The following is a 27,720-nucleotide window of genomic DNA, read 5'->3' on the forward strand; positions in this document are numbered from 1 at the left end:
GGATAGAGGCAGCGCAGAGCTCCCACTTCGTCACATGCTAAGATTGCTAACAAGATTGTCAACTGTGGTTATGGTTCTGTGATTTCACTAATGTATATTAAACTAACATCAGCACATTTCACATGGCAACAATTTTCACATGACATGCACATTTTGAATTACATTATGAGACCATCCTTCTTTGACTGTGTTATTTATTATTTGTATTCCAGCATAAGGCATTGTTCACAGAGTAAAAAGGAACAGTTCTTGCAGGGGTAGTTTAAAAATCTAAGACGACAAGCAACATACAAATTTTGGAAGAGAGTGATAGAATCAACTTGTGTACAGTTTTTATTTACATCAGCCCCGCCTCTATTTAAAGTTGCCCTGCCCTTTCCATTGTAAGGTTGTGTTGTTAGTTGCTTATAACTTAGGTAAACAAACTGTATAGATTGAAACTCTCCAATGCCTGCGGTCTGCCTCAAGCTGTTTTTTTGTTTGTTTTGTTTGTATTTATTATTTATTTTTGAAAGTTTCAACAAAACAGTGAGCCATTTCCAAAAACGAAGCTAGGGAAAATTAGATGGTTTTGCCCATGTTAAAAATTTCTTACAATAATTTTGTTAAGAAACACTTACACCTCCATATTTTGGTACAGAGCTTTGAAAGTTGGCAGGGGGAGAGGGGGCACCCTAGTGTCAGGGATGTGCCTTTTGTTGTCCCTTTCATGATCCCCCCACATTTGGCCAAGTTGTAAGCCTCTGGAAAATAAAACTCATTGTGCACATATTCAGCAGAGGTTTATGGGAGGATGGCAGTTAAATTCTCTGGAGATTCCATCTGCACTGAGCACACTCCAGCCATTGAGTCTGTGCAATCCCAGGACTGCAGGGGATGAGCAGGACTTTTCCTGCCATTGTTCCTCCTGGCTGCCCACGGCTGCTGTTTTGTCAGGCATCAGTAACTGAAAGCAGGGAGGAACTCTTTTCTGGGCTCTCAATGCTCCTCTTACTGGTGCCCAGGTACCGAGGAGGAGGAGGAGGAAGCTGTTTGATACAAATTCTAAGGGGTGAGGCATGGGTGGGGGCGGGAGGAAATAAAAAGCAGCCTCAGAGCAATAGGAGCAGAAAGGTGGGCGGTATTGGAGAAGGAGGGGACAGGAGCTAGGGAGGAGGAAATAGGAAGAGAATGGAAGGAGGGAGGAAAGGACAGGGATAGACTGGGGCAGAGGGGTGACAGCAGTGTGGCCACTGATGCATCCCCAGAATACTGGACATTCTGGTACTTCCAGGAACAAAACTTCCAGCCCACCCTGCCTGTGTGACCCTGCCCTTACTGGTAAGACCTTGCATGCAAGTGTGTGCAAGGTTACGGCTTATAGAAGATGCTGTTTTGAAGAGTGCCCTGTCCCTGCTAGTATGATCTCACACACCCCGCCCTGCAGGGGCAGAGCAGCATGCTCTTCAAAATGACATTCTCCGTGCAGGATACCAGACAAAACCACGGCCAAATTTGTCTCAGTACCGGACAGGAGACAAACCATAGAAAAATAGGACTGTCCAGCTTAAAACCAGAGTAATGGCCTGCTTAGGTGACAGGGCAGAAGCATCTATAACTATTAGAGCACAGTCAGCTCCAGAACTTGGAATTAAAACCAGAAATCCTGAGTATCAGCATTCCTTTGCTGTCAGCAAATAGCTGTGGCAAAATGTGTCTCTCTTCTGCAGTCAACCTTAATTATGGCATTTCCTAACTTTTGAGTGCTTTGATTTTCCAACTTTAATATACTTGTAATTTTTTAAATCTAATAACCCTATACATATTCTCAATGATTAAATAAAGATGCATCAACTATATCTGACTGCTGCTCAACCTATTCATTATTACCTGGGCAATTTCTTGTAGGAATCAAAGAAAAAGTAGGCTTTGGAAAGGAATTTGAATGAATAGCATAGAGACCATACGGATCAGCTCAGTTGTTTGAGAAAAGAAAAAATGGTTTGAATATTCCCTTGTTAAACTGGCTACGAATCAGCTCAGTGTCAAATATAAAGAATTTTCATACACACGCAAATATTTGAGATCTATGGGACTTGATGGGATGACTGTGTTTCACAAGAGTTTGGCTTATATAGTTTATTTGTTGTTTTAGCTACAGACCACCTGAGCAAGCAAAATGCATATCCCAGGCATTTTAATCAGATAAGAAAATTCCCTGATCTGTTTATATGCAAATGAAATCCTATATGGTATGACTGCCAAAAGCATGCAGATATACTGGTTTACAAATGGAGTGACTGATTTATGGTTATGGCAGACATAACATTACTAGCTTCAAGAGCATACCAAATACATAAACACCTGCTGCATAAAAGAAGATTCAACCTAAAGCTCAGAAGCAGCATATGGGAGGTTTACATTGCTAACAGTTACAGTCTTTTTTTATTAATAATTTAACATGGACAATTACACTCAGTTTGCATAGATTCTCACTGCACATATTCTATGCCCAACAAAATTCTACGTGGATTGCAGGTCCATAAAGCATCACTGGGTCTGAATTGCTTCTGTACATCATGTTAGTACCAGAATAAAACTGTTCAAATGAATTGTATAATGAATCACAAAGGTCACAAGAAAATTCAAAACACTTTTAAAAGAATTTGAATGCTGTAGTGAAGCACACAGTAACTGAACACTATTTTCAACACAAAGGAAGAAACAACAAAATTGTTCAATCATTTATGTTATACATCTGAGCCACTCCAAACCATAACTGCACTGAATATCTTGTATTAGAAGCCATAAACATAGTTACAAAATGTAACAAATGGAAACCAGTTGGCAGGTTACGTTCTTCAAAAATGTATGCAGAGTTTACATAAGGATTACTTGTGATTGCTTACCCAGGCTACATCTTCCTCTAAACAATCGGGGGGGGGGGGGGGGGGTAGGAGAGGGAAGAGAGACAGTTAAAACAAATTAATTATGCTTATGGACTTAGAACACAATATTTCTGAAAATCCGGTGTGTAGGTTAGACTCTCATACATGTAATCTTAACGACACAATCTAAATTTATGATGCAGATAAATCAACATGACGATCTGGACAGTGTCAGTGGTTAATGTATTTGTTCATATCAATTATTTTTAAAGAATCTGAATGCTTTCTTTCATAATGGTCCCTTCTGACCTTGAAGTCTATGAGTCTATGAGTAATATTAGAGGGCAAGTTAATCATACATCTGCAGCCAATGCGAACATGTTAGTCTCCACTTGTGTATGACTTCCTGTATGATTCTTTTAGAATATAACAGGATGCACTGTAGAATTTCATTCTAAATCATCTCTGTGCTCAAAAATTGTCATTGTATCCTCATCACATTCATATCCTAAAGTTGAGGAAAATTTAAAGTTATTTTACCTGAAATTAGAATTCTGAGAAATTTGCCACCCCAAATATAGTGTTTAGATATAAGAACCTGGAAGCCTCTACTCTAAGGTCTGAAAAGCAGGGTTGTGTTGATACATAAATTCTGGCAGGAAACCATCTTTGAATATAGAACATTTCCAATCAACACCTCAATTCCTTAATCCACCTATCCAGAAACCTGCTTTTTCTAAAGACAGCGAGGAAAAGGGTGCGTGAATCTGTGAAGAACATAAATTGCAAGAATTCCAATTTTAGATAAGAAACTTACTTTTATCCTACTGAGGGTATGTCTACACTACAGGATTAATCCGAATTTAGATAATTCGAATTTGGGAAATAGGTTGTATAAATTCGATTGTGTGCGGCCACACCAAGCACATTAATTCGGTTTTTAACCACATTAATTCGGTGGTGTGCGGCCACACTACCCCATTACTTTAACCACAGTAATTCGGTGGTGTGCGGCCACACTAACCCTAATTCGAATTAACAAAATCGATTTAGGCGCTACTCCGCTCGTCGAGGTGGAGTACAGAAATCGATTTTAAGTGCCCTTTAATTCGAATTAACTGGCTCTGTAGTGTGGACGGGTGAAGGGTTAATTCGGATTAATGCAGCTAAATCCGAATTAAAGTCGTAGTGTAGACCAGGCCTGAGACTAAAGAGTAGTATCTGTCATTGAAGGAGGGCTGGCTGAGAGAAACATTAATTTTAAAAGAGAGTGAAGAAAAGCTTTGCCATAGTGTATGTCTGGCCTAACTGCTGAGTCAAGACAATATTGCTTATAAAAAGTATAGGCAAGCTTCAATGGGGTCCGTCTTTTAGAGGGTACACCTTACAAGCTCTCAGAAGTTAAACACATGGCAAAATGATAATATAATATAATATAATGCATTCTACATAATGACTGTAGCTAGAGAGAAGATACTTTGAAACAGGCTACTCCTTGATGTAGATCAAAATGAGCCAAGAACATGTGCAAAATTATTCTGTCCTATCAAAATAAACATTCTGAATCTGATTCCTTCCGAGATGTCAAACTCTACTTTGGGCATGAACATTAGGCCCTCTTTTAAGATACCAGCTCTTCAGATTCTGTGCTACGGCTGGCTGGTGGAGAGAGGCAGGTTTGCAATGGCACATAACTTTTGCTCAGTGTGGCAGCAACAGCTTGACACCATCTTCTCTCCTCTCCCCATCTGCTGCCGGATTGGATAGCTTCAAAAGGTCAAGGTGGGTTGCTAGGACTAAACTGAGCATTCCCTCCATGTACACCTAAAGGTATTGGATGCAAGAAGGGAGTTCCCCTTGAAACAGCTGCTGAGGTTGCCATGGTAATGGTCACATTTAAAGAGGCCTGGAAGTACTAGCAAGTTTTGGCCAGATTATGAAACAAATGTTTACTGCCTACAGCAAGTCATTTCCCTTCCCTGTGCCTCAGCGTCTCCATTGGCAAAATGGGATAATGATACTTACCGACTTTGCAAAGCACTTTGAGATCTACTGATAAAAAGCACGATGTAAGAGCTATGTATTATTAGGTATTATTATGACACCACAGTGTACAGGGTCAGCCTCAAAGCCTTAAAGTTTGTGGGACAGACTAGTGAGTTGATTCTTTGGGTTACACCCAAAGTGTAACTGACTCACTTTATATTGAAAAAGTGTCTGTGTATGTTTGCAAGTGACGTCTTTAAGTCCTCCCAGTCTCCTGTTAAAGAAGGGAAGCCCAGCTGCATGTTGCTTTCAGTCTTAGCAATCATTCTGCATTGGTTCACATTTTCCAGGCTTTCTCACAAAGAAAAGAGCTAGAGACTCACTTTTAAAAACAAAAGTTGAGATTTTCTTTTAAACAGATCAAAAGCTGGCTCTGTTAACAAGGAGCCTGCACAAACCCCGACCTGAACATCGGTGATGCTGAAATAGATCCATCTTGCTTTGGTCTAAATCAGAGACGAGAGGATCTGACTTAAGGGTCCTAGAAACTGGCTTTCTCTGCAGAGGTGATAGTTGTTAAAACTGCTTTTTGAACAAACAATAGATGAAGGAGAAAAATAATGAAAAGATTAAAGAGAAAGATTAATCAGCTTGTTCTAGACTAGAATAGATGCTGAATGGTGGTTGGTAGGGTTAACCCAGCGTAAATGTGAAGCAAATCTTTATTTCTGAAACTATTTCTCTTTGTTCTGTAGTGATAGCTATGGTGTAATTTATAGAACGCAAACAGGTAAATACATATATAAAGTATCCCTTCTGTCAGGATAAACGTAAGAAGCAGTTAAGCACCTTTTTGGAGTGAGATAGTAGACTTCAATCACCTTGACATCTACTGGGAGAGCAATACAGCAGTGCACAGACAATCTAGGAAGTTTTTGGAGAGTGTTGGGGACAACTTCCTGGTGCAAGTGCTGAAGGAACCAAGTAAGGGCCGTGCTCCTCTTGACCTGCTGCTCACAAACAGGGAAGAATTGGTAGGAAGTAGAAATGGGTGTGTAGCGGGGTGGACACCCGCTCCTGCCCTGAGGGGCTTAAAAAAGCCCTAGGAAAGGGCTGTGGCAAAAGAAAGCAGCCACTGGGCTGACTGGGGGAAGCAGGCAGAGCTGCGGCCACGCCCCAAACAACGCCCAGCTGGCCCCTATAAGAGGCTGCGAGCCAGGACCCCGAACAGTCTCTCTCTGCTTGCAGAGAGAGAGAGGAGCCTGGCTGCTGGGAAGCTCAGGGTGCCTAGAGTGAGGCAGGGCTGGGGAAAGGCCAGAGGGGCTGGAGAGCTCCAGGCTGGCAACTCCCCAGGCTGCAGGGCCTTGTCCAAGGCCCCATAGAGGCACTGGGTCGCAGAGGGAGGCAGCAGGTCCAGACCCAACCTTGTCTATGATGAGTGGCTGACACTGCAGTCTGCTCCAGGGCGTGGGGGCAAGTTGGTGACTGGCAATAGCCTACGAGGCGAGGTGGGGATAGGGGGTGGGGGTTCCCCGGGGAGGGGAGACCCCGAGACTGAGGGGTGTACTGCCAGGGGGCACCGGAGTCCAGGGAGGGACACGGGGGCCAAGCGGCAGTGGAATACCGGCCTGCAGAGGGTGCTCCAAGGCTGGCAGAGCTAATTCCCAGAAGAGACCAGCAGGAGGCGCCACAAGGGTGAGTCCCACATGTTTACAGGGTGGCAACCTGGGCAGCAGTGACCATGAGATGGTAGAGTTCAGGATCCTGACAAAAGGAAGAAAGGAGAGCAGCACAATACGGACCCTGGATTTCAGAAAAGCAGACTTTGACTCCCTCGGGGAACTGATGGGCAGGTTCCCCTGGGAGGCTAATATGAAGGGGAAAGAAGTCCGGGAGAACTTGCTGTATTTTAAAGAAGCCTTATTGAGGGTGCAGGAACAAACTATCCCGATGTGCAGAAACAATAGTAAATATGGCAGGCGACCAGCTTGGCTTAACAGAGAAATCTTCAGTGAGCTTAAACACAAAAAGGAAGCTTATAAGAAGTGGAAACTTGGACAGATGACTAGGTAGGAGTATAAAAAGATTGCACAAGCATGCAGGGGTATAATCAGGAAGGCCAAAGCACAATTGGAGTTGCAACTAGCAAGGAATGTGAAGGGTAACAAGTAGGGTTTCTACAGGTATGCTAGCAACAAGAAGAAGGTGAAGGAAAGTGTGGGACCCTTTCTGAATGGGGAAGGCAACCTAGTGATAGATGATGTGGAAAAAGCTGAAGTACTCAATGCATTTTTTGCCTCGTCTTCACAGACAAGGTTTGTTCCCAGACTGCTGCACTGGGCAGCACAGTATGGGGAGGAGGTGAGCAGCCCTCTGGTGAAAGAACAGGCTAAGGACTATTTAGAAAAACTGGACATGCACAAGTCCATGGGGCCGGATCTAATGCAGTGATCATTATCTTTGAAAACTCGTGGTGATGAGGGGAGGTCCCGGACAATTGGGAAAAGGCAAATATAGTGCCCATCTTTAAAAAAGGGAAGAAGGAGAATCTGGGGAACTAAAGACTGGTCAGCCTCACCTCAGTCCCTGGAAAAATCATGGAACAGGTCCTCAAGGAATCCATTTTGAAGCACTTGGAGGAGAGGAAGGGGATTAGGAACAGTCAAAATGGATTCACCAAGGGCAAGTCATGCCTGACCAACCTGATTGGCTTCAATGATGAGATAACTGGCTGTGTGGATATGGGGAAAGCGGTGGAAAGAGGATTGGAACTGTGAGCTATGAAACTGCTTCCTGTTGGACTCCTATTGGTTCAAGGAAGCAGGATTTTGCATACTTTCTTGGTAAATAAAACACGATTGCAGCTAAGAAATACCTGGCTCCGTCATCAATTTCTCTTCCTAAAGGAAACAACCCACAAGACCCTGACTATTGGCTCACCACTCACATCAAAAGGGGTAACTATTATATTTTGACCTATAAAGCCCTAATTGATTTGGACTCTGGCTATCAGTAAGTGCACTCCTCTTCCTATGTGAAATCTCAGCAGATCAGTGCAGCAGAGGTGCTTTAACCATGAGGGAACAACTGGCAAGGCGTTTTTAGTGAAACACCTTCAACTCCGGAACTTGCTTCCAGCCTTGTCCAACAAAAAATAAGTCTAGTTATCTTCAGGCATGTTGCAAAGTCCAAATGTTTTCTCAGGCTTTTTAAGAAGGAAGAGAGTTAGAAAGAGATATGTGGATCGATAAGGGATTGTCATAGGGTGGTCCTGCCTGCAGCACCCCCGAGGCAGGCTGCAACAGAACAGGCACACCTGCATCAGTTTCCCTCCTTCAGGGCCCAAAGTAAATCCTCTTCAGGCCCTTTTGCTTCAGTAATGCCCCTCCTTAGGGCTAGTTTATTACAGAAAAATAGTGTAAATATCCCATAGCAAAAAATTGCAAAACATAGTCAATTTCTCATGCCCAGTTTATATAGTCCATAAAAAAAAAAAACCACCAAATCCTCCTGTCCATCTACATAGCATATACCACACTCCAGTATCACCACACCCTGGGCTCTTCTTTGGTCCTCTCCTGTCTTTTTATCAGGGCAGGCAGCCCAGCCCTTCCAGCTGGAGTGCAAATCGCTTCTTCCCATTGGAATCCCTGCCCCCACCTCTGCACTGGGAGTTCATCATCACCAGGGGATCATCCCTTACCCCCTCAGCCCTCTCCAGCCATCTGGCTCCAGCTCTCCAGCATGGAGAAGTCAGTGGGTAAACACTCCATTGCCTTCAGACTTCTCTGGCCCTCAGCTTCAGCCCTCCAACTTAGATGTCAGAAGGCAACTCTCTCTGCAGGGCTCTGGACTTTAGCTCTCTCCAGCCCTCTGGATTTGGCTCTCTGGCTTGGGTAGGCCAGCCAACTAACTCCTCTTGCTGCTCTGCTCCTTTAGCCTTTCTCCAGGAACCACCAACAGTTTCCTTCAGGGACGTCCTGCCCTCTCTGGTCTCTGGAAGCTCTCACCTGCCAATCTCTCACTCCCAGGCTGCTCTTACCTACCCTCTCTTGAGGACTCTCCACTGTCTCTATCTCTCCCCATTTATATGGCCCAGATGCCTTCTTTAACCCCACTTGGAAGGCAACTGATGAGTCACCGGTGCACTGGATCCTGCTCTCTCTTAAAGGGATCAGTCAACCCGTAACAGGGTTGCTGATAATTCTTATGAGTCCTTCCCTGCACTGTATAAAAGTCCCTTGAGAAAATGTTCAGTTAGAGGATAGGCAAAACAGAGAAGACATTCCAGAGAAACAGGAGAAGCTAAAATGACAAGAAAACAGCTAAGGTAACTAGATAGAGCAGAAATCCCAGAACAAGTTGTACTGTAAAAAGCAATTAATTAAATTAACATTATTACTGGAAAATCAAATGAAAAACAGATTCTTAATTATTAGCTAATAAAGGACAAAAGAGTAGAAACAAAGAGTGTGATAAGGATGCTGTAAACAGAGTACATTCTTCCTGACCCTGACTAGTGATCAAGGGAGCATGGCATTAAACATTGATCTCTTATAGATCTTCTTGAGTGTTTAAATTTAAGTGTTATAAGGTGTCCAGAAGCATGGTGACCGCACCACATAAATGTTTAAAATAAATCAAAATAATAAAAAGTCATTACAAAATGGTTAGAGATGCTACACACAGAACATTTCTGAGCCAAACTCATAAAAGCAGGGAAATGAAAAGTTAAGCCACTTAATGGTATGTACCATACCCTCTACTCCTCCATCGACCTTACCATTATCGCAAACACTACACACCCAAGACCAGGCACCACAACCTTCACTCTGCACATATCTCTTTAGCAAATATTTTTCCAAGTACACCTCTACCCCGATATAACGCTGTCCTCGGGAGCCAAAAAATCTTACCGCATTATAGGTGAAACCGCGTTATATCGAACTTTGCTTTGATCCACCGGAGTGCACAACCCCGCCCCCCGGAGCGCTGCTTTACTGTGTTATATCCAAATTCGTGTTATATCGGGTCGAGTTATATCGGGGTAGAGGTGTACTAGAAGTTGTAGATGTGTAGCTCAGTAGTTGGCTGTGTTGGAAGAGGATATTTGGTAAAGGGTTCTGTGCAGAAGGGTGGTTAAAAGATGTAATGGAAAGCTAGGATAGATTTAACACTGTGGTTGTGGAACCCTTAGTGAAATTTCACAATAATTAGTCACCTCCTTTTACAGAAAGAAAAAGAAAGAAAAAAATGTGTGCCCTATTTTTGACCCATGTTAGAAAGCAGTCCTAACTATAGAGTCCCTACCAAGCGCCACCATAATAATAATTAAAGACATGAAGATTTTACTTTGAATTGTATCTACATCATCACTTTTTTTATTGTCTTTCTGAACTTTTTGTCACAGGCACAGACAGGAAAGAGATAGTCATCTAACTAACATTTCCCTCTTAAGTTACCTTTTCTGTTAGCTACCACTGTCATGGTGATGACATTCAACTGCATAGTGTACAACAGCTCTGAAGACTTCTCCCTATCAACTTTGAGCAAGTAAATCTGTGATCATTACTTCAATTTCTCTTTTCAGCAGAGACTTTCAATTTGTATCCATTATTGTCCAAAATTTTGGATTCAGCCCTGAAGTTTCTTTTACCATCCCATTCAATGTTGACAAATTTGCCTGTTGCCACCAACTAACAGTATACAACTGTATACAACTAACTTAACTCTCTCTCTGCTAAAATTCTCCATCTATGCCTTCTTCTGTTACCTCACTGTGTGAAAGTCATTTTTTGTTTCTGCTTCTCCATCTGAAAAAAAGTGTTAATATTTACTGTCCTCACAGGAGTTTTGTGAGGATAAAATGATGTTTCTAAAAGTCTTTGAACATGCAAAATTGCTATTTAAATGCTAAATATAATTACAATCTTCTCTTGCAACCCCCTTATTTTGTGTTTTCCCAAGTTCCAGTTCTCCAGAGGCCAGCATGTAAAGTACGCTAAAGCTTGCTCCCTCACTTGTACAAAGTAATAGGACCCATCTTCACTATCCTCAAACAGATGATTAATTTTTGAATCCCATTCAAAACCATTCTCTTTGCCTTTGTCCATGGATCTGTTCTAGCCTACCTCTCTATTCATTTGTCTTTCTACTCCTCTGTCTCTTCTAGCAATGACTTCCTCTCAGTTCCTTCACATAATCTCATCATTAATCCTGAGTTTTATCTACATCACCTGCATTCTTGAACAACTTTCTTTTATCAGTTTTACTGTCTCTATCTATTTTCAAATCCCCTCTGAACGTATCTTTCTGCCTTGCGTGAAACTCTTATTTTTGCTTTTCCTCCACTGTTATTTTTTTCATTTTAACTTTGTAATTGTATCATTTAATTCTATAACATGCATTTTCTATTCGTTTGCATGAACTACACCATTATAAAAAGTTAATTTTGTAATATTGTGTACAGTCCATGTAAATGTAGACTGTTTTTTACTTTATACCTTAGGTCACTTTTTCTTAATTTAAATAATATCATTAACAAAGAAAAGTATTACAAAAGGCAAAGTTAAGTAAATTAGCAGACTGAGTTGTATAAACAAAGGTTTTTAAAAGTGTATTTAAAACAACCACTTGACCTCTAGTTTTCCCTTGCTCTGAAGCCTAGAATTAGAGAGGCACTGTGTTCTGGTCAATAGGGTACTGGACTGGGAGTAAGGAATCCTGGATTTTGTTCCCAGCTCTGACCTACTGTATGAAGACTTGGGCAAGTCACTTCACTTCTCTGAGTCTCTGTTTCCCTTCCCATCCTTTGTCTGTCCTATTAGTTTAGTTTGTAAACTCTTTGGGACAGGGACTGTCTCTCACTATGTGTATGTACAGAGCCTAGCCTATCAGAATGGGCCCTGATTTCTGCTGAGGCATCTAGGTGCTGCAGAAGTATAAATAGTAGTAATAGGCTGCCAACATACACTTTCGGTGATTTATCTGAGGTCAGTCCAGACCTTTAATTTACTTATTTTTAATGGATGAATAGATCTAAAATGAAAAAGTATAAAAAAAAAGCAAATAAATCTTCTCAGACTCCAGAATCTTCCAATCATCCTGTAATCTAAACTTTATTCTAGCTAACCTTGACTAAAACATAACTGCTACCAGTGATAAAGTATCTGTCACTTTCCAAGTAATTTCCCCCCAGAAACAGACTAAAATTATCTAAGATCAATTATTTTATTTTAAGCAAATCTTAATTTATGTATATTAAAATCTAAAAAAACCACAGAAATAAAATCCTAAGTACAAAGCTATCCTTGCAATTATAGAGAACAAAGAACTTCAATTAGAAGTAAAAACTTATCTTAATACACCTACTGTTGGCATTTGAAATGGTAACTAATTTTCAATAGACTATTCTTCTAGGACTTCACAATCTCAAAAGATTTGCCAGAAAATACTGATAATGAGCTAAGGTAGCAAGGTAAAATCACCTGAAAGTACCCTAATATTGTAAACAAACTGATGTGCATTATCAGTAATGTTTCTTGTTATTTCACCACCAGCAGCAACAGAAAAAACCTGCTTTTTGAGAGTAATAGGAGACATTAGTGGAAAGTTTAATAGACACAATTTTCTTCAAACTCTTTGCAATGAAGCTTGAAATCAAAACTTCAAAGACTCGCGTCTACAAAACCAACTAGATAAGAGCATTAGTAGAATTTCTTGAAAAAGCTATTTTCATTTCTTCTTTAAACTAGAGAGGCTTGCAGTATGGATATATGATCAATGAAGATAAAAATGAATCACACTTTTATATCAGTAACACAAATGCTGGCATCTCTTTTCAAATTATTTAAAAAAATGTTTACTCTAAGAGCTAATTCCTGTGCCTTATGCACTAGGGACCCAATCCTGCAAATGCTTGTGCCCTAACTTAACTTTAAGCATGTGAGTAGTCCCATTCACTTTAGTGGTACTACTCAGGTGCTTACGTTACACAAGTGCTTAAGTGTTTGCAGGATCAAGGCCTAAGTCCTCCACTTGGTGCTGAGTAGTAAGATGGTGTTTGGAGAGGCTTCTATATGCTACCACTGTGCATACTAAGTTTGCTGCTCTGTTAACTGATATTTGAAGAGTCTTCTAGTCAAGAAGTCTAGGAAGACTGTATTTTACATCCAAAGCTCTACAAAGGCAGGGGTTATCGAGTGCGACTGCTTCCTCGTTGTGTTTAAAGTTTGGGCCTTCAAGTATATGAGGGACTGCATCTCTGTCTCTCAGCTTCTTTCTGCTTATGCACAATTTCTAAAAAAAAGGCTCTAAAAAGTGATGGGTATGGAAGGCAGGGAGCACAGATCTGTATTTCTGATATATTCAAAGAACTACATTCACTGCTAAGTAACCTTTTGTTAGAGAAAGATATCACTTTTGATGCAAAATGATATTATTACTAGAATTATAACAATTCATTATTATAATTTAGATTAATACAAAGTTGCCTTTTTCTTTTCTGAATGTAAGGAGATATTTACAACAGTGTTCATGTATATGACGCTTAGAGATTATAGTAGTTCACATTCTTCTATTTTTGCATGCAGACATTAAATAAGCATATAAACTAGACAAAGAAATTCATAGGAAAACTCTGCTTTTTGTCCACAGTTGATAGTCACCAAGATTCTCAGAGAAGATGACACCTACTTATCTATAAAATCATATTTATTTCCTACATTGTCTGTTTGCACAAATCCTGGAATGCAGCTTTATAAACTTTTATTTTTCTTCTAAAATTTTCATATTATTTTCCTTTATATAATGTTGGAAATATTTAAATAAATGCTATAGTGATTTGTGCCCTGCATAGTATATTTGGTAGGACTCTTTCATAGCAAGTTGTAAACATGATTACTATAGAAGGTTGTAAATGAAAGAACTATTTTGTCAGAAGACAAACAACAGTAGCCATCTCCAGGTATACAGGATACATCTTCTTTGTTTCAAGACACCCAGTCTGGCATTAATATGGTCCTTATCTTATTACATTTGGGAAATGTTTTATAGAAGTTATCTTCTTAAATCACGGTTCCACTTAAAGTGACGTTATCTATTTATTCCTCAACTGCTTAACATTGTCTTAGCCTTGTATGAGTTGTTTATTTGCACTGTTTTGTATCTAAATGCAAGCATTTCATACAATGCCTCTGACAACATTGCTATAAGAATGTATGAATATTTTGTTTATAGAATCAAAAAACCTTACCATAACTTGTAACTAAAATAAGAATCCATTTGAATATAGTTATATTTATATTAAATGATTTATATTTATTGATTGGCTTCTGTTAAGAAACTGAATTAAATAGTTTTTGTTCAGATTCTTAGGACTTAGTTTATAAATGGATATAAAATAAGTGATCTTAACTGTTTAGATTACTTTGATAAATTAAACACAATTCACTGACTTTTCCTTTGTCCATTATAAAATGTTTTAGTTGTCTGGTATACTAAGGCAGGATTCGCTACTGATTTGGAGTAATAGTTTATTTCAGCCTTAATTTACCTGGGAAATGTGTTCTCCTAACCCCCCACAGCACAACAGACCCTTAAAATTGTAATCTCTGCTGGAAGCTCTCCAAAAGACAGACATAAAAAAGAGACTGTAACTGAAATAACCATTGGCAATTGCTTGTTTATATTTCTTTTACTTTTTCTCTTTCATTTACCCCTTTATTAATAAATTAGTCATATTTTGCTTGACTTTAGCTCTAGTGTCCCTAACACATAAAAAGGTCACATTCAAATAGTGGAGTTCATATCCTTGACTTGGTATTGAGAGAACCCATTTCTATGATATGGCCTACCATTGCTTGTTTCTCTACATAATAACATTTTAGTAATTTGCATAATAAAATTAGTTGGTGCTTAACACCTTAAAACACTGCTTTTTTTGCCACTCTATTTCCCGTTTGTCAGTACAGACCCTCAGTTTTGGGAGGTTAATTAGCAGTAACAAAGAGGTGGTTCTGCTCTTCCAAATTAGGCATTATATCTGACTGCCAAGTCAAGAGAAAAATGCTGCATAAACATATTAATTTAATTACAGTTTGTAGAACCACTTATCTTGTTGACAGACATTTCTGAAATACGCAGAAGAGGCTGCTTTAGATGTGGCAAAATATATTTTGAAAACATTAGGTACTGCTATGTGTTCTGATATTGATTCTCCTTTTAACTTATCTCCATATGATTTACCTGGAATATGAGATCTGAAAATTCCACTGCTAGAACCAGGAAATCTGAGAACTAAGAGGAGCTAGTAAACACTGGGTCAGTTGGAGCTGGAGAAGGGGTCCCATAAATAATATCAGCCCCAAATATACGGTACCAGAAGCAAGTGTGCTTACAACTCCTACAAAATCTGTTTTCTCTGATTTGATACCAACGGCACTTACAGATCCCAAGAATGGGACTTATACTGACAATATTCAAAGAAGAGCCTGTGATTTCCTATAAAACAGGTTGGTTTGATATTCTGAGACAGTATCTCAGCAAATTTCAGGAATCCCCTTCTTTCCTGTCCTGAAACAATCACATCAGTACTATTTGGTCTGCCATCAAAGAAGAATAACTTTAAAAGTAAGGCAAAATGTGTTAAATGATTTTTTCTATGTTTAAGCTATCAGTGTTATCACTGGTTTTGAAAAACAGCAGACACTTGACTGCTAACAGTGTTGCAAAAAGAGAAAAACAACAATCAAACAAAGCTTGAAGCTACATAAAAATCTTTTGAAAAATCAACCAAAAGACAAGCTCTTGTACACATATGCAATAAACATTTGGCTATGCATTATTCACAGGCACATGGCTTGGCACATCAAATATGCATTTCATTTAAAAATGAATGATGATAGGGGTTTATACGGATTGATAATGAAATTACCCATAATAATAAACATACCAGTGTTTGCTGCATCAACAGTTTGTGATGTCTCTGTTGACAATTTCTGAAGGGCCTGTTCACCATCTGTCTCCTCCGGTGAGCTGTTATGTCGAGACTGCTGTTGTTCTTCAACTTCGACAATAAATGAAATTACACCTAAAACAAATAGGTACCAGATGTTATATTAACCAGGACATTAGTTTTATAAGATTGTCTGTCAGACTTATATTAATGTTGCTGCTGAACTAATAAAATATGAGGCAAAATCTAAATTCCAGGTGTCAGCTATCCAATTATAATTGATTGTGAAAAAGAATACATCTTTGATGAGTTCAAGGAAATGAACCCTGCTTCCAAATTTTTTTTTCTTTCTTCAAAAGGATAATTATTTTAGCAGCTTACACAAAATAATTAAAGGCCAGTAATAAGGAATGTAGATAAATTATCAAAGCCCGCACCGCTTCCTGTAGCTCCCATTGGCTGGGAACGGCGAACCGCGGCCACTGGAAGCTGCGGGAGGCCATACCTGCGGACAGTCAATGTAAACAAACTGTCTTGCAGCCTGCCAGCGGATTACCCTGATGGGCTGCATGCGGCCCACGGGCTGCAGGTTGCCCACTGCTGGCTTAGAGTGTTGATGGACTCCGTGATTTTTTTTTTTTTAATCACTGACCACAGTAATCTGGTTTTGCTGTTGCCATCCAATATACGTCATTGCTTTAATTTTCCTGAGCAATCATGTATGACTGTCATACAATTTTGGGATTGAACTTGTTTTGTAATGGAATATTTAGTGACTATTAAATACCCAGAGACTGCAAAATTAGGCTTTGTTTACTGCACTGGCAAATGCTGCACTGGCAAATGACCCATTCGATTAAAAATAAAGGATTTTATTTAATCTTAAAGAAAGTACAAGCTCCAATACATACATGGTTGCTTTACGCAATACTGATGACACTCCTAAACATTTGAAAGAGCAGCTTGGAAAGACCTAGGCTTTGTTACTTGCATTATGTGCCTCTAAATATGCACTTTAATCAACACATCTTCTTCAAAGGACTATATTTTCTTACTAATTGACTTTTGTCACACTCAGTATTTTATTAGATTCTAGGGATACTTAAAGCTGAAACAGGTCTACTAGTTGCACTTTTAGGTTCTGCACCAATTTTTCAACTTTCGACTTGGTACATCAATCAGCATATGGCATAAGGTTTTAAAATAGGTTTAATGTTTGCCTCTTGTACTTTCCATAAAAACAGTTTATTTTGTTGCATTTAGGTTTATTTTATAATACTCTATAATGAGACATTATACTCTTTAATACTCTTAGTGTTCATTTGAAATATGTTCCACAGGGAGCTTTTTTAATTGTATCTTATTAAGTGTTTGGTGCATTACCTAGCTGGGCAAAATATTCATGGTAAAATTTATTTTGATTGAGTTCTTTTAAAGTTCATGAAACATTTGGGAAATTGGGGCAGTTTTATAAAATTTCCAAAGAAATTTCATGAAAAAGATTTTTGACTATTACGATGTCTAACACCACTCTGTGGTACAATTCTGCATTTGTTTCTTTTCTTTTTTTCCCCCTCAAATTTTGAGCTGAGTTGGTTGGTTGTAATGGATCACATCAGCCAGATGATATTGGTCTGGTTCCCTGATTGAATGAGCTCACCTTGTTGTCAAGAGGTTTGGCTGAAGCCATTTTGATTCAGTTTCTCGGAGGGAGTAGCTGCTTTTGTGTACTCTCTCTCAGCTAGCCAGAAAAAAATATATATTATCAGCTGCAGTGTGCTGCAGTCCTTACTACAGTATGTGTGGGGGAGTTAACTGCCCTTCAGCTCAAAAGTACTTCCCTTAATCACATGCTTCCTCAAATGGCTCCTGTCACTTGGTGCCTACTGCATTCTCATATAATTTTGGTGAGAATCAGTTTTAAATCAACAAAGGCTTCACTCTTATGTTAATATTATTATACTAATAAGACGGTCAAGTGAAAGAATGAAAAAAGAGAAACAAAATATAGCTGTAAGTTTAATGGTGGCCCACTCAGCTGTAGTCATGAGAAACAGTACAGTCTCCAGAAGCAAAATAGTTCTGCTCTTTCTCCTCTGGTGTTTTGGCCTACTATGTTAGGTGGATTCCACATCACATTCAGCAGGTTTCACGTGCCAAGAAATAAAAAAAAATGACTTGCACTAAGATGCTGGGTTACTTTCAGTCTTTATATTGAAACGAAGCATATCAACTTCAAACTACTGTAGTCTCTTTTTCTGTGCTAGATAGCATCTGAACAGTACCACTATATTGAACCAAAATTGAAAACAATAAAAAGCAGACATGCATTTAAATGTAGAGGAATGGACCATTTTCTTTTTAATGTCAGGGTGTTAGTCTCCAGAACATAAGGGTTTCCCCTTTAAAGAATTCTATAACTCCCCACCACAAAAATCCATTTCTAAATACCTAATTTTACAGATTTCTGAAATTATACACACTATGAAACCTATGGATACCACTTGAATAAATGGGAAGTTTTGCAAACACCAGGAAATGGAGAGTAATATAGAAAGTGGTCTTAATAGAGGTTAGGGGTATAATCAGGAAACAAAGAGATTCAATCAGCAAAAAAAGCAGGTTAATTAATGTGGGATAAAACAGTGAGGGCAGGGCAGTCCTACATTACCGCTTAAGTCAATCTACTTTACATCACTCATAGCACCAGTATGGACAGCGCAAATCTTAAACCGAATCAATGCATGATCACTCAATCCAAGGTTATTTCCTATGACCAGCTCTTCTATGATTCCTCACTACTTGCCAAAACCAAGTCTAAAATTGCATCAGCTATGGTTGGTTCGGTGACAATGTTATGAAGAAAACTGTCATCTAACACATCCAGGAATAACTGGGGCCGATCACTATTAGCAGTATTTATTCTTCACTCTACATATGGGAAGTTAAAGTCTCCCATCACAACACAAGTCCCAAAAGTATTTCTCTCTCTAATAACATCAAAAAAAATCTGTCTTTATCTGACCCTTGGGGTCAAAAGCAAATCCCAACACTATCCCATTAGGGCCTCTTTTACTATCTTTCTCCAAAGTGATTTTGTTCCAAAAGATTCTGTTTTGTCCAGACTATCGCTTTTCTTTACTATTCACCACTTCATTGATGCACAGCACTACTCCATCACCTTTACTTTTATTCCTCTCTCTCCTAAACAGCACATATGCTTCCATACCTGTATTCCAGTCATGAGTACTTAATCCCTATATGTGCTTTAACCTCCTGCACCAGTAGTTCCAGTTCCTTCATTTTTATTGTCCAGACTCCTTGCATTTATGTACAATCATTTTAGTTGTTTCTCTCAAACCTCATATGATTTTCTAGCCAGATTAAATTTAGTCCTTTCACTAACTGTAACAACCTACCTGACTCAATATTTGTATTTACTTTCGCCTTGCTGTCCATTCTCTTACCTTATAGTGTTTAGTATCCCTTGCTGTATCTCCTGTGTATTGAAGCCAGGTGTGGAGATTTCATGAGTCTCTCGCACCCATCTCCATTCATCTCCTAGTTTAAAGTCCTTCTGATCGATTGTGTGCCTGCCTTGATCCTATCATATTAATATCCCAGGTACTCAAGTGGAGTCCACCTGTAAAGAAGAGCCTTCTTTGTGTAAATGCCTCCCAGTGGTCCATCATCCCAAAATCATCTTCATAGCACCAGTACCTTGAGCCATCTGTTGGATCTTCATTATCTTTCCACATTTTGCCATCCTTCATTATTCTACTGAAAATCGCCTGAGCTTCCACTTCTTCAAGCATCTGACCCAGCTAGTGTAATCATCCTTGATCCACTCCAGTGGGAACCTAGCAGTGTAATTTGTCCTGGCCTGCAGCAGAATCAGCAGATTTTCACTGCTCCCATCAGGATCCTTTTCAGCCTTCCATCCACAACTCAGATCCTTGTTCCTGGCAGACAGTTCCTTCTTCTGTTCTCTAGATCTGGTGATAGGCTGCCGCCTGTCGACTCTTCTCAGTATAGAGTCCCTGGTCACCTAGACATGTCTCTTCCTGGTGTTGGTATGAATCTGTTTTATGTTCTCTCTCGCAATCCCCTGTACATCCTCATTTTTCCTTAGGCTCTAGTCCCTGGCCTTCAATATCTCTTCCTCTCTTCTACAAGCACTGGCTTCCCTTCTTTTTTCCCTTGCTACCCCATCATCTGCCTGTTTCTTCTCCTCCTCATCCCTTAGTGCAGCAAATATGTTACTCACCGTGATTTCATCACCACTAGTTGGTCTCTTCCTCTGCTTGGTCCTCGTGGTCACGTTCTTCCATGGGTCACCCTCCTTTTCTGGGAGTCTGCCTTCCTGGTCCTTTTGTTTGACAGGTGTCTGCAAATCTTGAGTTGTCTATACCACCATAGTCTGAATTCCATCATAGTCTCCAGCTGCAACTCTAATTCTTGAATCTTCTCTGTCTTTGAAAGAACGAATACTAAAATACTGGAGTGTGAATTTGATATTAGGTCTCCAGAGGTCAAAATGACAGTGTAGGTTAAATCTGAGGAGGCATCACGTTACAGAGCACAAACAGTGAAAGACAGACCATCCTACTGTAAGTACAAATCTGGAAGTCTCTATACCGGAAAGATGTCAAGAATTCTGAGCAAAATTCAGTGGGAGAAAAACATAAACATAATGTAAATGATAACGGGGTGTTTAGGATTCTTTATTGTGATTTATTTATGATTTATTAGATGCCAAATACAGTTACAGTTCCTCAGTCACCAAAGCAATTCTTCAGTTAAACCACCATCCTGGTTAAAAAGTGATGTGCAAGTACTGATTAGATAGTTATTTATTTATTTTATTATTTATCTATAACAAATGGAAAAATGGGGAGATTGACAGCAATGAGTACAAACTGGCAGCTAGTTAATAATCTATAGCCAGTAAGATTAATGACAATAAGAAGTTGTTCTTGAAATATAATCAGGAACAAATGAAATCTTAACAATGGCATAGGTCCAATACTAGATAAAGATGGTACAATTGTCAGTCATGCTGTAGAAAAGGCAGAAGTATTCAATAAATATTTCTGTTCTGTGTTTGGAAAGTAGCAGGGTGATTTTTCATGTGTTGCAGTGATAGTAAAATACTTTCTATTCCATCAGCAACTAGAAAGGATGTTAAAAAGCAACTATTAAACATTTTTAAATGAGTTGGAATGAATAGCTTGCACCTAAAAGTATTAAAAATAATTGGCAGAAGAGCTCTCTGAATCATTAGTGTTAATTTTTAACAAATCTTGGAACACTTAGAAAGTTCCTGAGCACTGAAATGACGCTAATGTGCAATATTTAAAAAGTAAATGGGATTAGCACAGTAACTACAGGCCCATTAGACTGACTCTGACACCAGGCAAAATCATGGAAAGATTGATATAGTTACTCTATCGGTAAAGAATTAAACAATGGAAGCATAACTAATGTCACAACACTATTTTATGGAAAATAAATCTTGTCAAACAAGCTTGATATTTTCTTTGAGACTAACAATTTGGTTGATAAAGGTAACTATATTGATACAATATATTTAGCCTCCTCTCAGACATTTGCTTTAGTCCCATGTGACATTTTGACAAAAAATAGCACTAAACAAAAATCAATGCATCCCATATTAAATTAGTTGAAACTGGTTATCTGATCAATCTAATAATTTACATGGGGAAATCACCATCCTGCGAAGGTGTTTCTAGTTGGGTCCCACAAAGATCTAATGCTGTTCAGTATCTTTATCAGTGATCTAGAAGAAAACATAAAATCATTGCTGGTAAAACTGCAGATATTGGTGGAGTGTTAAATAATGATCGGGACAGGTCAATTATACAAACTGATCTGGATTGCCTGTTAAGGTGGACTAATTTGAACAACATGTGTTTAATATAGCCAAATGGAAGGTCATACATCTAAGGGCAAAGAATTTAGGTCAGGCTTACAGGATGGGGACAGGATCCTGGAATGGAGTGACACTGAAAAGGCAATTAGGGGCAGGTTAGATAACCAAGTTAATGAGAGCTATCAGCATGATGCTGTAGCTAAGAGGGCCAATGCAAACCTGGGAGGCACAATCAGAGCAATATGGAGCAGGAACAGACAGGTAGTATCAGGTCTATATACAGCATTAATAGGACCATTACTGGAATACAGCTTACAGTTTTGATGTACATACTTCAAGAAGAATGTTGACAAATTGAAAGGGTTCAGAAAAGATCTTCAAGAATTATTCAAGGACTCGAAAGCATGCCTTATAGTGAAAGAATTAAAAAGACCAGTCTATTTAGCTTATTGAAGAAAAGGTCAAGAGGTGAGTTGATCATGATCTAAAAGTACCTCTATGTGGAAGAGTTTTCTGAGACTAGACAGCTCTTTATTCTAGCAGACAAAGACACAATGAGATCCAGTGGTTGGAATCTGAAGCTAGAGAAATACAGACTGGAGTGGAGATAAAATGTGTTTGGTTTTTTAAACAGTGAGCGTAACTAACTATTGGACAACTTTCACAGGCATGTGGTGGATTCTCCAGCACTCGCAGTATTTAAATCAAGACTGGATGTCTTTCTAAAAAAATAGGTCATAGTTCAAAAGAGAAGTTATATGTTTGATTCAGAAATTATTAGGTGAGCTTCTATTCTCTGTTACACAGGAGGTCAGACTAAATGATCAGAATGGTCCTGTCTGGCCTTAAAAATCTCTGAAAGTTGCTGGGAATTAATAGAAATATAACAAAATATTAAAGGACAGGAAGAACAGTGTCACTGTATGAGAAAATATTTTAAACACTAAATAATATCTGTATAGTTAGAACAGAAGACCACACGAACGGCCAGACTGGGTCAGACCAAAGGTCCAACTAGCCCAGTATCCTGTCTTCCGACAGTGGCCAGTGCCAGGTGCCCCAAAGGGAATGAACAGAACAGGCAATCATCAAGTGATCCATCCCCTGTAGCCCAATCCCAGCTTCTGGCAGAAGCTTATTTACTTTCTCCACACCAGTCATGATTTTATAGACCTCTATCATATTCACCCTTAGTCGTCTCTTTTCCAAGCTGAAAAGTTCCAGTCTTATTAATCTGTCCTCATATGGAAGTTCCATACCCCTAATAATTTTTGTTGCCCTTTTCTGAACCTTTTCCAATTCCAATATATCTTTTTTGATATGGGGCGACCACATCGATACGCAGTATTCGAGATGTGGGTGTACCATGGATTTATATAGAGGCAATATGACATTTTCTGTCTTATTATCTATCCCTTTCTTAATGATTCTCAACATTCTGTTTGCTTTTTTGACTGCCACTGCACACTGAGTGGATGTTTTCAAAGAACTATCCACAATGACTCCAAACAAAATAACAACCAAAGAGTGGGAAAAGCGTCTCCATTGTTATTTGTCATCCAAACTCACCTACAGGTGTAACCATGTTTTCACTTTACTCACAGGGATTTGTTAACCTTGGATCCTTTATCCGTTTTCTAAGTATTTTTCTTGACTTTTATGCCATATATCTATTAAGATATGAACTGGGTTTGCAAAATATAATGGTTGGGATTTTCAAGAGCTTTCATTGTTGGATTACGACTCCTATTGACAACAGTAAGACTCCTATTGACTTTAGCAAGTGAAGAGTTAGGCCAATGCTGAGGGTTTTTGAAAATACCACTGTTTCTCAGCTGTCCTTCAGCATATATGCATTTCAGAACAAAAATACTAAATACTGAACTATGAGTAGCAACTGGAAAAAATAGTTCTTAAATACACATTAAATGTAAGGAAAGAGCACAATGAGATGGTTATTTTCCTTGTCAGATCACTCTTTCAGATGGTCTCTTGGTAAAAATGTCATTGCTATTTTTTTTAGTTTTAGGATGCAATATAAACCTTTTGTTCAACCGCAGCCCACATACTGATGCAGCAATTTTGGTTTATATTATTGCAAAAGAAGCAATCTCTTTAAACAGACAAAGGCGGTTTTATTTCCCATTAAAACTGCATTGGCAGCATCATATCTCACAATATGAGATTCATTGGCCATATACAGTAATACCGTACACTTTAGTGAAGTGGAAAATATTCAACTTTTTTCCTTTTCTATAAATGGACCGTACTAACTGAAGGATTTATGGGCAAAATAGAAATTCTCTGAGCATGATTCTTTTCTAGTTTTAAACAGATAGTAAAATCCATTACTCTGCTCGCAATGTCCCAATATATTGTCTTCAGACAATGAAAGAAAGCTATTTTGTGCTGGAATTTATCACATTAATCTGAAAATATGTGGAATGGTTAGCTAGTGGTTTAAATACTAGACATGTTCTTAACGAGTGTGACTGTCTTCTTAAAGATATAGTACAATAGCCTTGAAACAAATATTCAATGTGCATTAGAGCACTCTTTTAGTAAAGTGTGTTCTAAAATGATGGGGTCTAAATTAGCTGTTACCGCTCACGAAAGAGATCTTGGAGTCATTGTGGATAGTTCTCTGAGAACATCCGCTCAATATACAGCAGCAATCAAAAAAGCAAACAGAATGTTAGGAACCATTCGTAAAGGGATAGATAAGAAGACAGAAAATATGATAATGCCACTATATAAATCTATGATATCCCCACACCTTGAATACTGTGTGCAGTTCCGGTCATCCCATCTCAAAAAAGATCTATTAGAAGAAAATGTACAGAGAAGGGCAACAAAGTGATTAGGGGTATGGAACAGCTTCCATAGCAGGAGAGAATAAAAAGACAGACTTTTCAGATTGGAAAAGAGACGACTAAGGTGGGAATATAATAGAGGTCTATAAAATCATGTGGAGAAAGTGAATAGCGAAGTGTTATTTACCACCTTCACGTAACACAAGAACCAGGGGAGACTCAATTAAATTAATAGGCAGCAAGTTTAAAACAAACGAAGTACTACTTCACACAATGCAGTCAACCTGTGGAATTCATTGCCAGGGGATGTTGTGAAGGTCAAAAGTATGACTGGGTTCAAAAAAGAATGAGAAGTTCATGGAAGATAACTTCTTGGGGATCACTTGATAATTGCTCTGTTCTGTTCATTCCCTCTAAAGCATCTGGCATTGGCCACTGTTGGAAGCCAGTATGCTGAGCTAGATGGACCATTGATCTGACCCAGTATGGCCAGTCATATGAGTTCTAGGCTGGCTTTAAATTAATAAGTCTGATATATGAGGCTATGCCTTTGGTCAGTGTGGGAGAGAGGGACAAATCCAACCTGTTTTCTGAACGATGCTGTGAAACCAATTTACAATGAATTTATATAGAGAGAATCTTGACTTAAATAAAAGCGAGTGAAAGTTCCATACTGCTTCTGTAAACCTAAGTAGCTTGCTGGGAACAGAAGCTCGCAGACTTCAAATACAGGCAAAAAGGGAAATTGGAAGTGTGTTGATACCTGTTGCAAGGCTAATGTGTAGGGACCTACCAAATTCATGGTCCATTCTGGTCAATTTCATGGCCAGAGGATTTTAAAATTGGTCAATTTCATTATTTCAGATGTTTACCTCTGAAATTTCATTGTGTTGTAACCATGGGGGTCCCGACCCAAAATAGGATCGAGGGGGGAGGGTTTGCAAAGTTGTTGTCGGAGGGTCCCAAGATTGCCACCCTTACTTCAGTGCTGCCTTCAGAACTGGGCTCTGAAGGCAGCAGCCTCCGAGCTTCCTGCAGCTAGAGGAGGTTCCTGGAGGTGGATAGGATCTCCCCGTGCTACTAGGAGCACCCCAGCCAGGTTAGCTGCTAGTCCAGACCAGTGGCAGATTAAGGCAGGGGCCCCTGGCCAATTCCCCCCCCCCCCCAAAAAATGGGTGCCCCAGCCCTGGAAGAAGCCCCAGGGGTGAAAGCCCTGACTTGGTCACCCCAAACCCCAGCAGGAGCTGTGGGGGAAGAAGCCCCAAGCCTGGGCGCATTAAGCCTGTCTGCAACCACAGAGGATGAAGCCCAGAGCCAGCTGGAGCCATGGGGGGTGGAAACCCTGAGCCGGGTGCCCCAAACTCCAGCTGCAGCCACAGAGTGGAAGCCCTGAGCCCAGGGTGTCTGGGCTGGAGCGGTTCGGGCGGAAGCCCCTAGGCCTGGGATGCCCCGGCTGGAGCTGTGGGGGGCAGAAGCTCCAAGCTCAGCACCCAGAGCTGTGGCAGGAGCCACAGGGGGAGGAAGCCCTGAGCACAGTGCCCAGAGCCCAGCTCCCAGACTGCTGCAGTGCAGAAGTGAGGGTTTACCATCCTCACTTATGCACTGCCTCTGGAGGTGGGTCTGATCTCAGCAAGAGCAGCCATGCAGGGGAAGGACAACTTCTGTCCCTCCCCTGCACGGCCAGACTAGCAGCTAGGAGCCCCTTGCTCCCAGCAGCACAGGGAGATCAGATTTCACGGGGAAGGGCTTATTTCACGGTCCATGACACATTTTTCTCGGCCGTGAAATTGGTAGGGCCCTACTAATACTTATATGAAGCTCTCAAATTACCTCCTAGTCAAAAAGAAAAAACTGTGGGAAAACCTGCTGACGGATATAATTTGCATGTTATTCAGTGGAATTTCCTGAAGTACTTAAAGTTGTACTATTCAGAATTTGTTATACTTTATTCTTAGGAAATGAGTTAAAAGTGTGATGTAACTGTATATATGAGGAAGGGCACAAGAAAGTTGTGTGCCATAGCCTAAAAGTTAGTGGGCTCCGATTGGGTACTCGAGCCCAGGGTGCATGGAGGGGAGTGAGGACTGTATCTGAGGTCTTACTTTGCTCTGGTGAGAGACTCTAACTCAGGATTGAGACAAGATGGGAGCCTTCAGCTATGGACTGGAGCTGACCTGGTGGAGTAGGAGCAGTGAACTGCATAGGATTTGGCAGCAGTGAGCCAGATATCATCTGATTGGGTGGTGACCTCAGCAATCAGGGCAGCCCTCAACAGTCATCAGTGGAATGAACCAGACAAGAGACAGAGGCAGACCACAGCCATCCACAGCAGTCAAGTTAAAAAAGAGCTCCCCCCAATTTTTGCCCACTTTGCTTCACACTCATACTAGATTTATGAATGTGATTGAGGTGGATTGGGACTTTGCTTTGAATAAGAGCTGCAGGGACCCCTGAAAATAAACTACCAATTAATAGGTGAGGTTGTAGAAACTGCCTATATGCTGTCATTATCCTCAAATTACATTTTAAAGCTAAAATGACCAAATCTTTATACAAATACAAGGGCCGATAAATTAAATTAGAGAGCTCTGCCAGCAGAAGCTGCTGTACCATTCTAAATCATTAACTCTATAGGGTGTCATACAGCAGCCTCATACAATGTGGAGGTACTGAAGGGAAATACTGTTAAGCCAACAATGTACATAAACTATAGCATTCTGACAGCATTAGCATCCTCTTCATGAACTTATTTATATGGTGTCAGAGCTCCTGTTTTCTTCCAAAAGGAGCCCTGATGTGGCTTGGCTTGTTAGGGTAGGCAAATATACCACCCTCTTCCTAAAGTAGGGTATAGATGTTCAAGGTAATAATAACATAAAAAGACTTCCCACTAAATTTACAAAATACATAAAAATAAACTAAGGATGCTAAATAAAATTAGAAAATAGGCCCACTCCCACCCACCCAATTGCAGATCTTATATGAATACAAAAGATACCACTGAATACAACTGTACAATCAAATGCAAGGGAGGGAAAGACAACTGAAAGAAAGAGGGGAAAGAGTACAGTTGATAACAAGTGGATTGGCAATACTGCAGGTAGTCTATTTTCTGTACGATTAGTCTCCCAATTGCCAATGCTAGCAAAAAATCTCTCTCTCTCTCTGGCCTTTTTCTTATAATCTAACAGAAACAGAATGATCTGC

General features: G+C 39.8%; 1 protein-coding gene across 1 annotated transcript in view; it reads right to left on the reverse strand.

Moving 5' to 3' along the window:
* Positions 1-27,720, reverse strand: part of LOC113406192 (cilia- and flagella-associated protein 47-like) — a 691,445-nt gene that overhangs the window by 296,335 nt on the left and 367,390 nt on the right. The window contains exon 50 of the mRNA XM_029910955.1: positions 15,805-15,942. Within this exon, the coding sequence (XP_029766815.1) occupies positions 15,805-15,942 (138 nt within the window). The remainder of the gene's footprint in view (positions 1-15,804; positions 15,943-27,720) is intronic.

Source organism: Terrapene carolina, unplaced genomic scaffold, assembly GCF_002925995.2.
Source record: "Terrapene carolina triunguis isolate 2854851 unplaced genomic scaffold, T_m_triunguis-2.0 Scaffold23, whole genome shotgun sequence".
Taxonomy (NCBI): domain Eukaryota; kingdom Metazoa; phylum Chordata; order Testudines; family Emydidae; genus Terrapene; species Terrapene triunguis.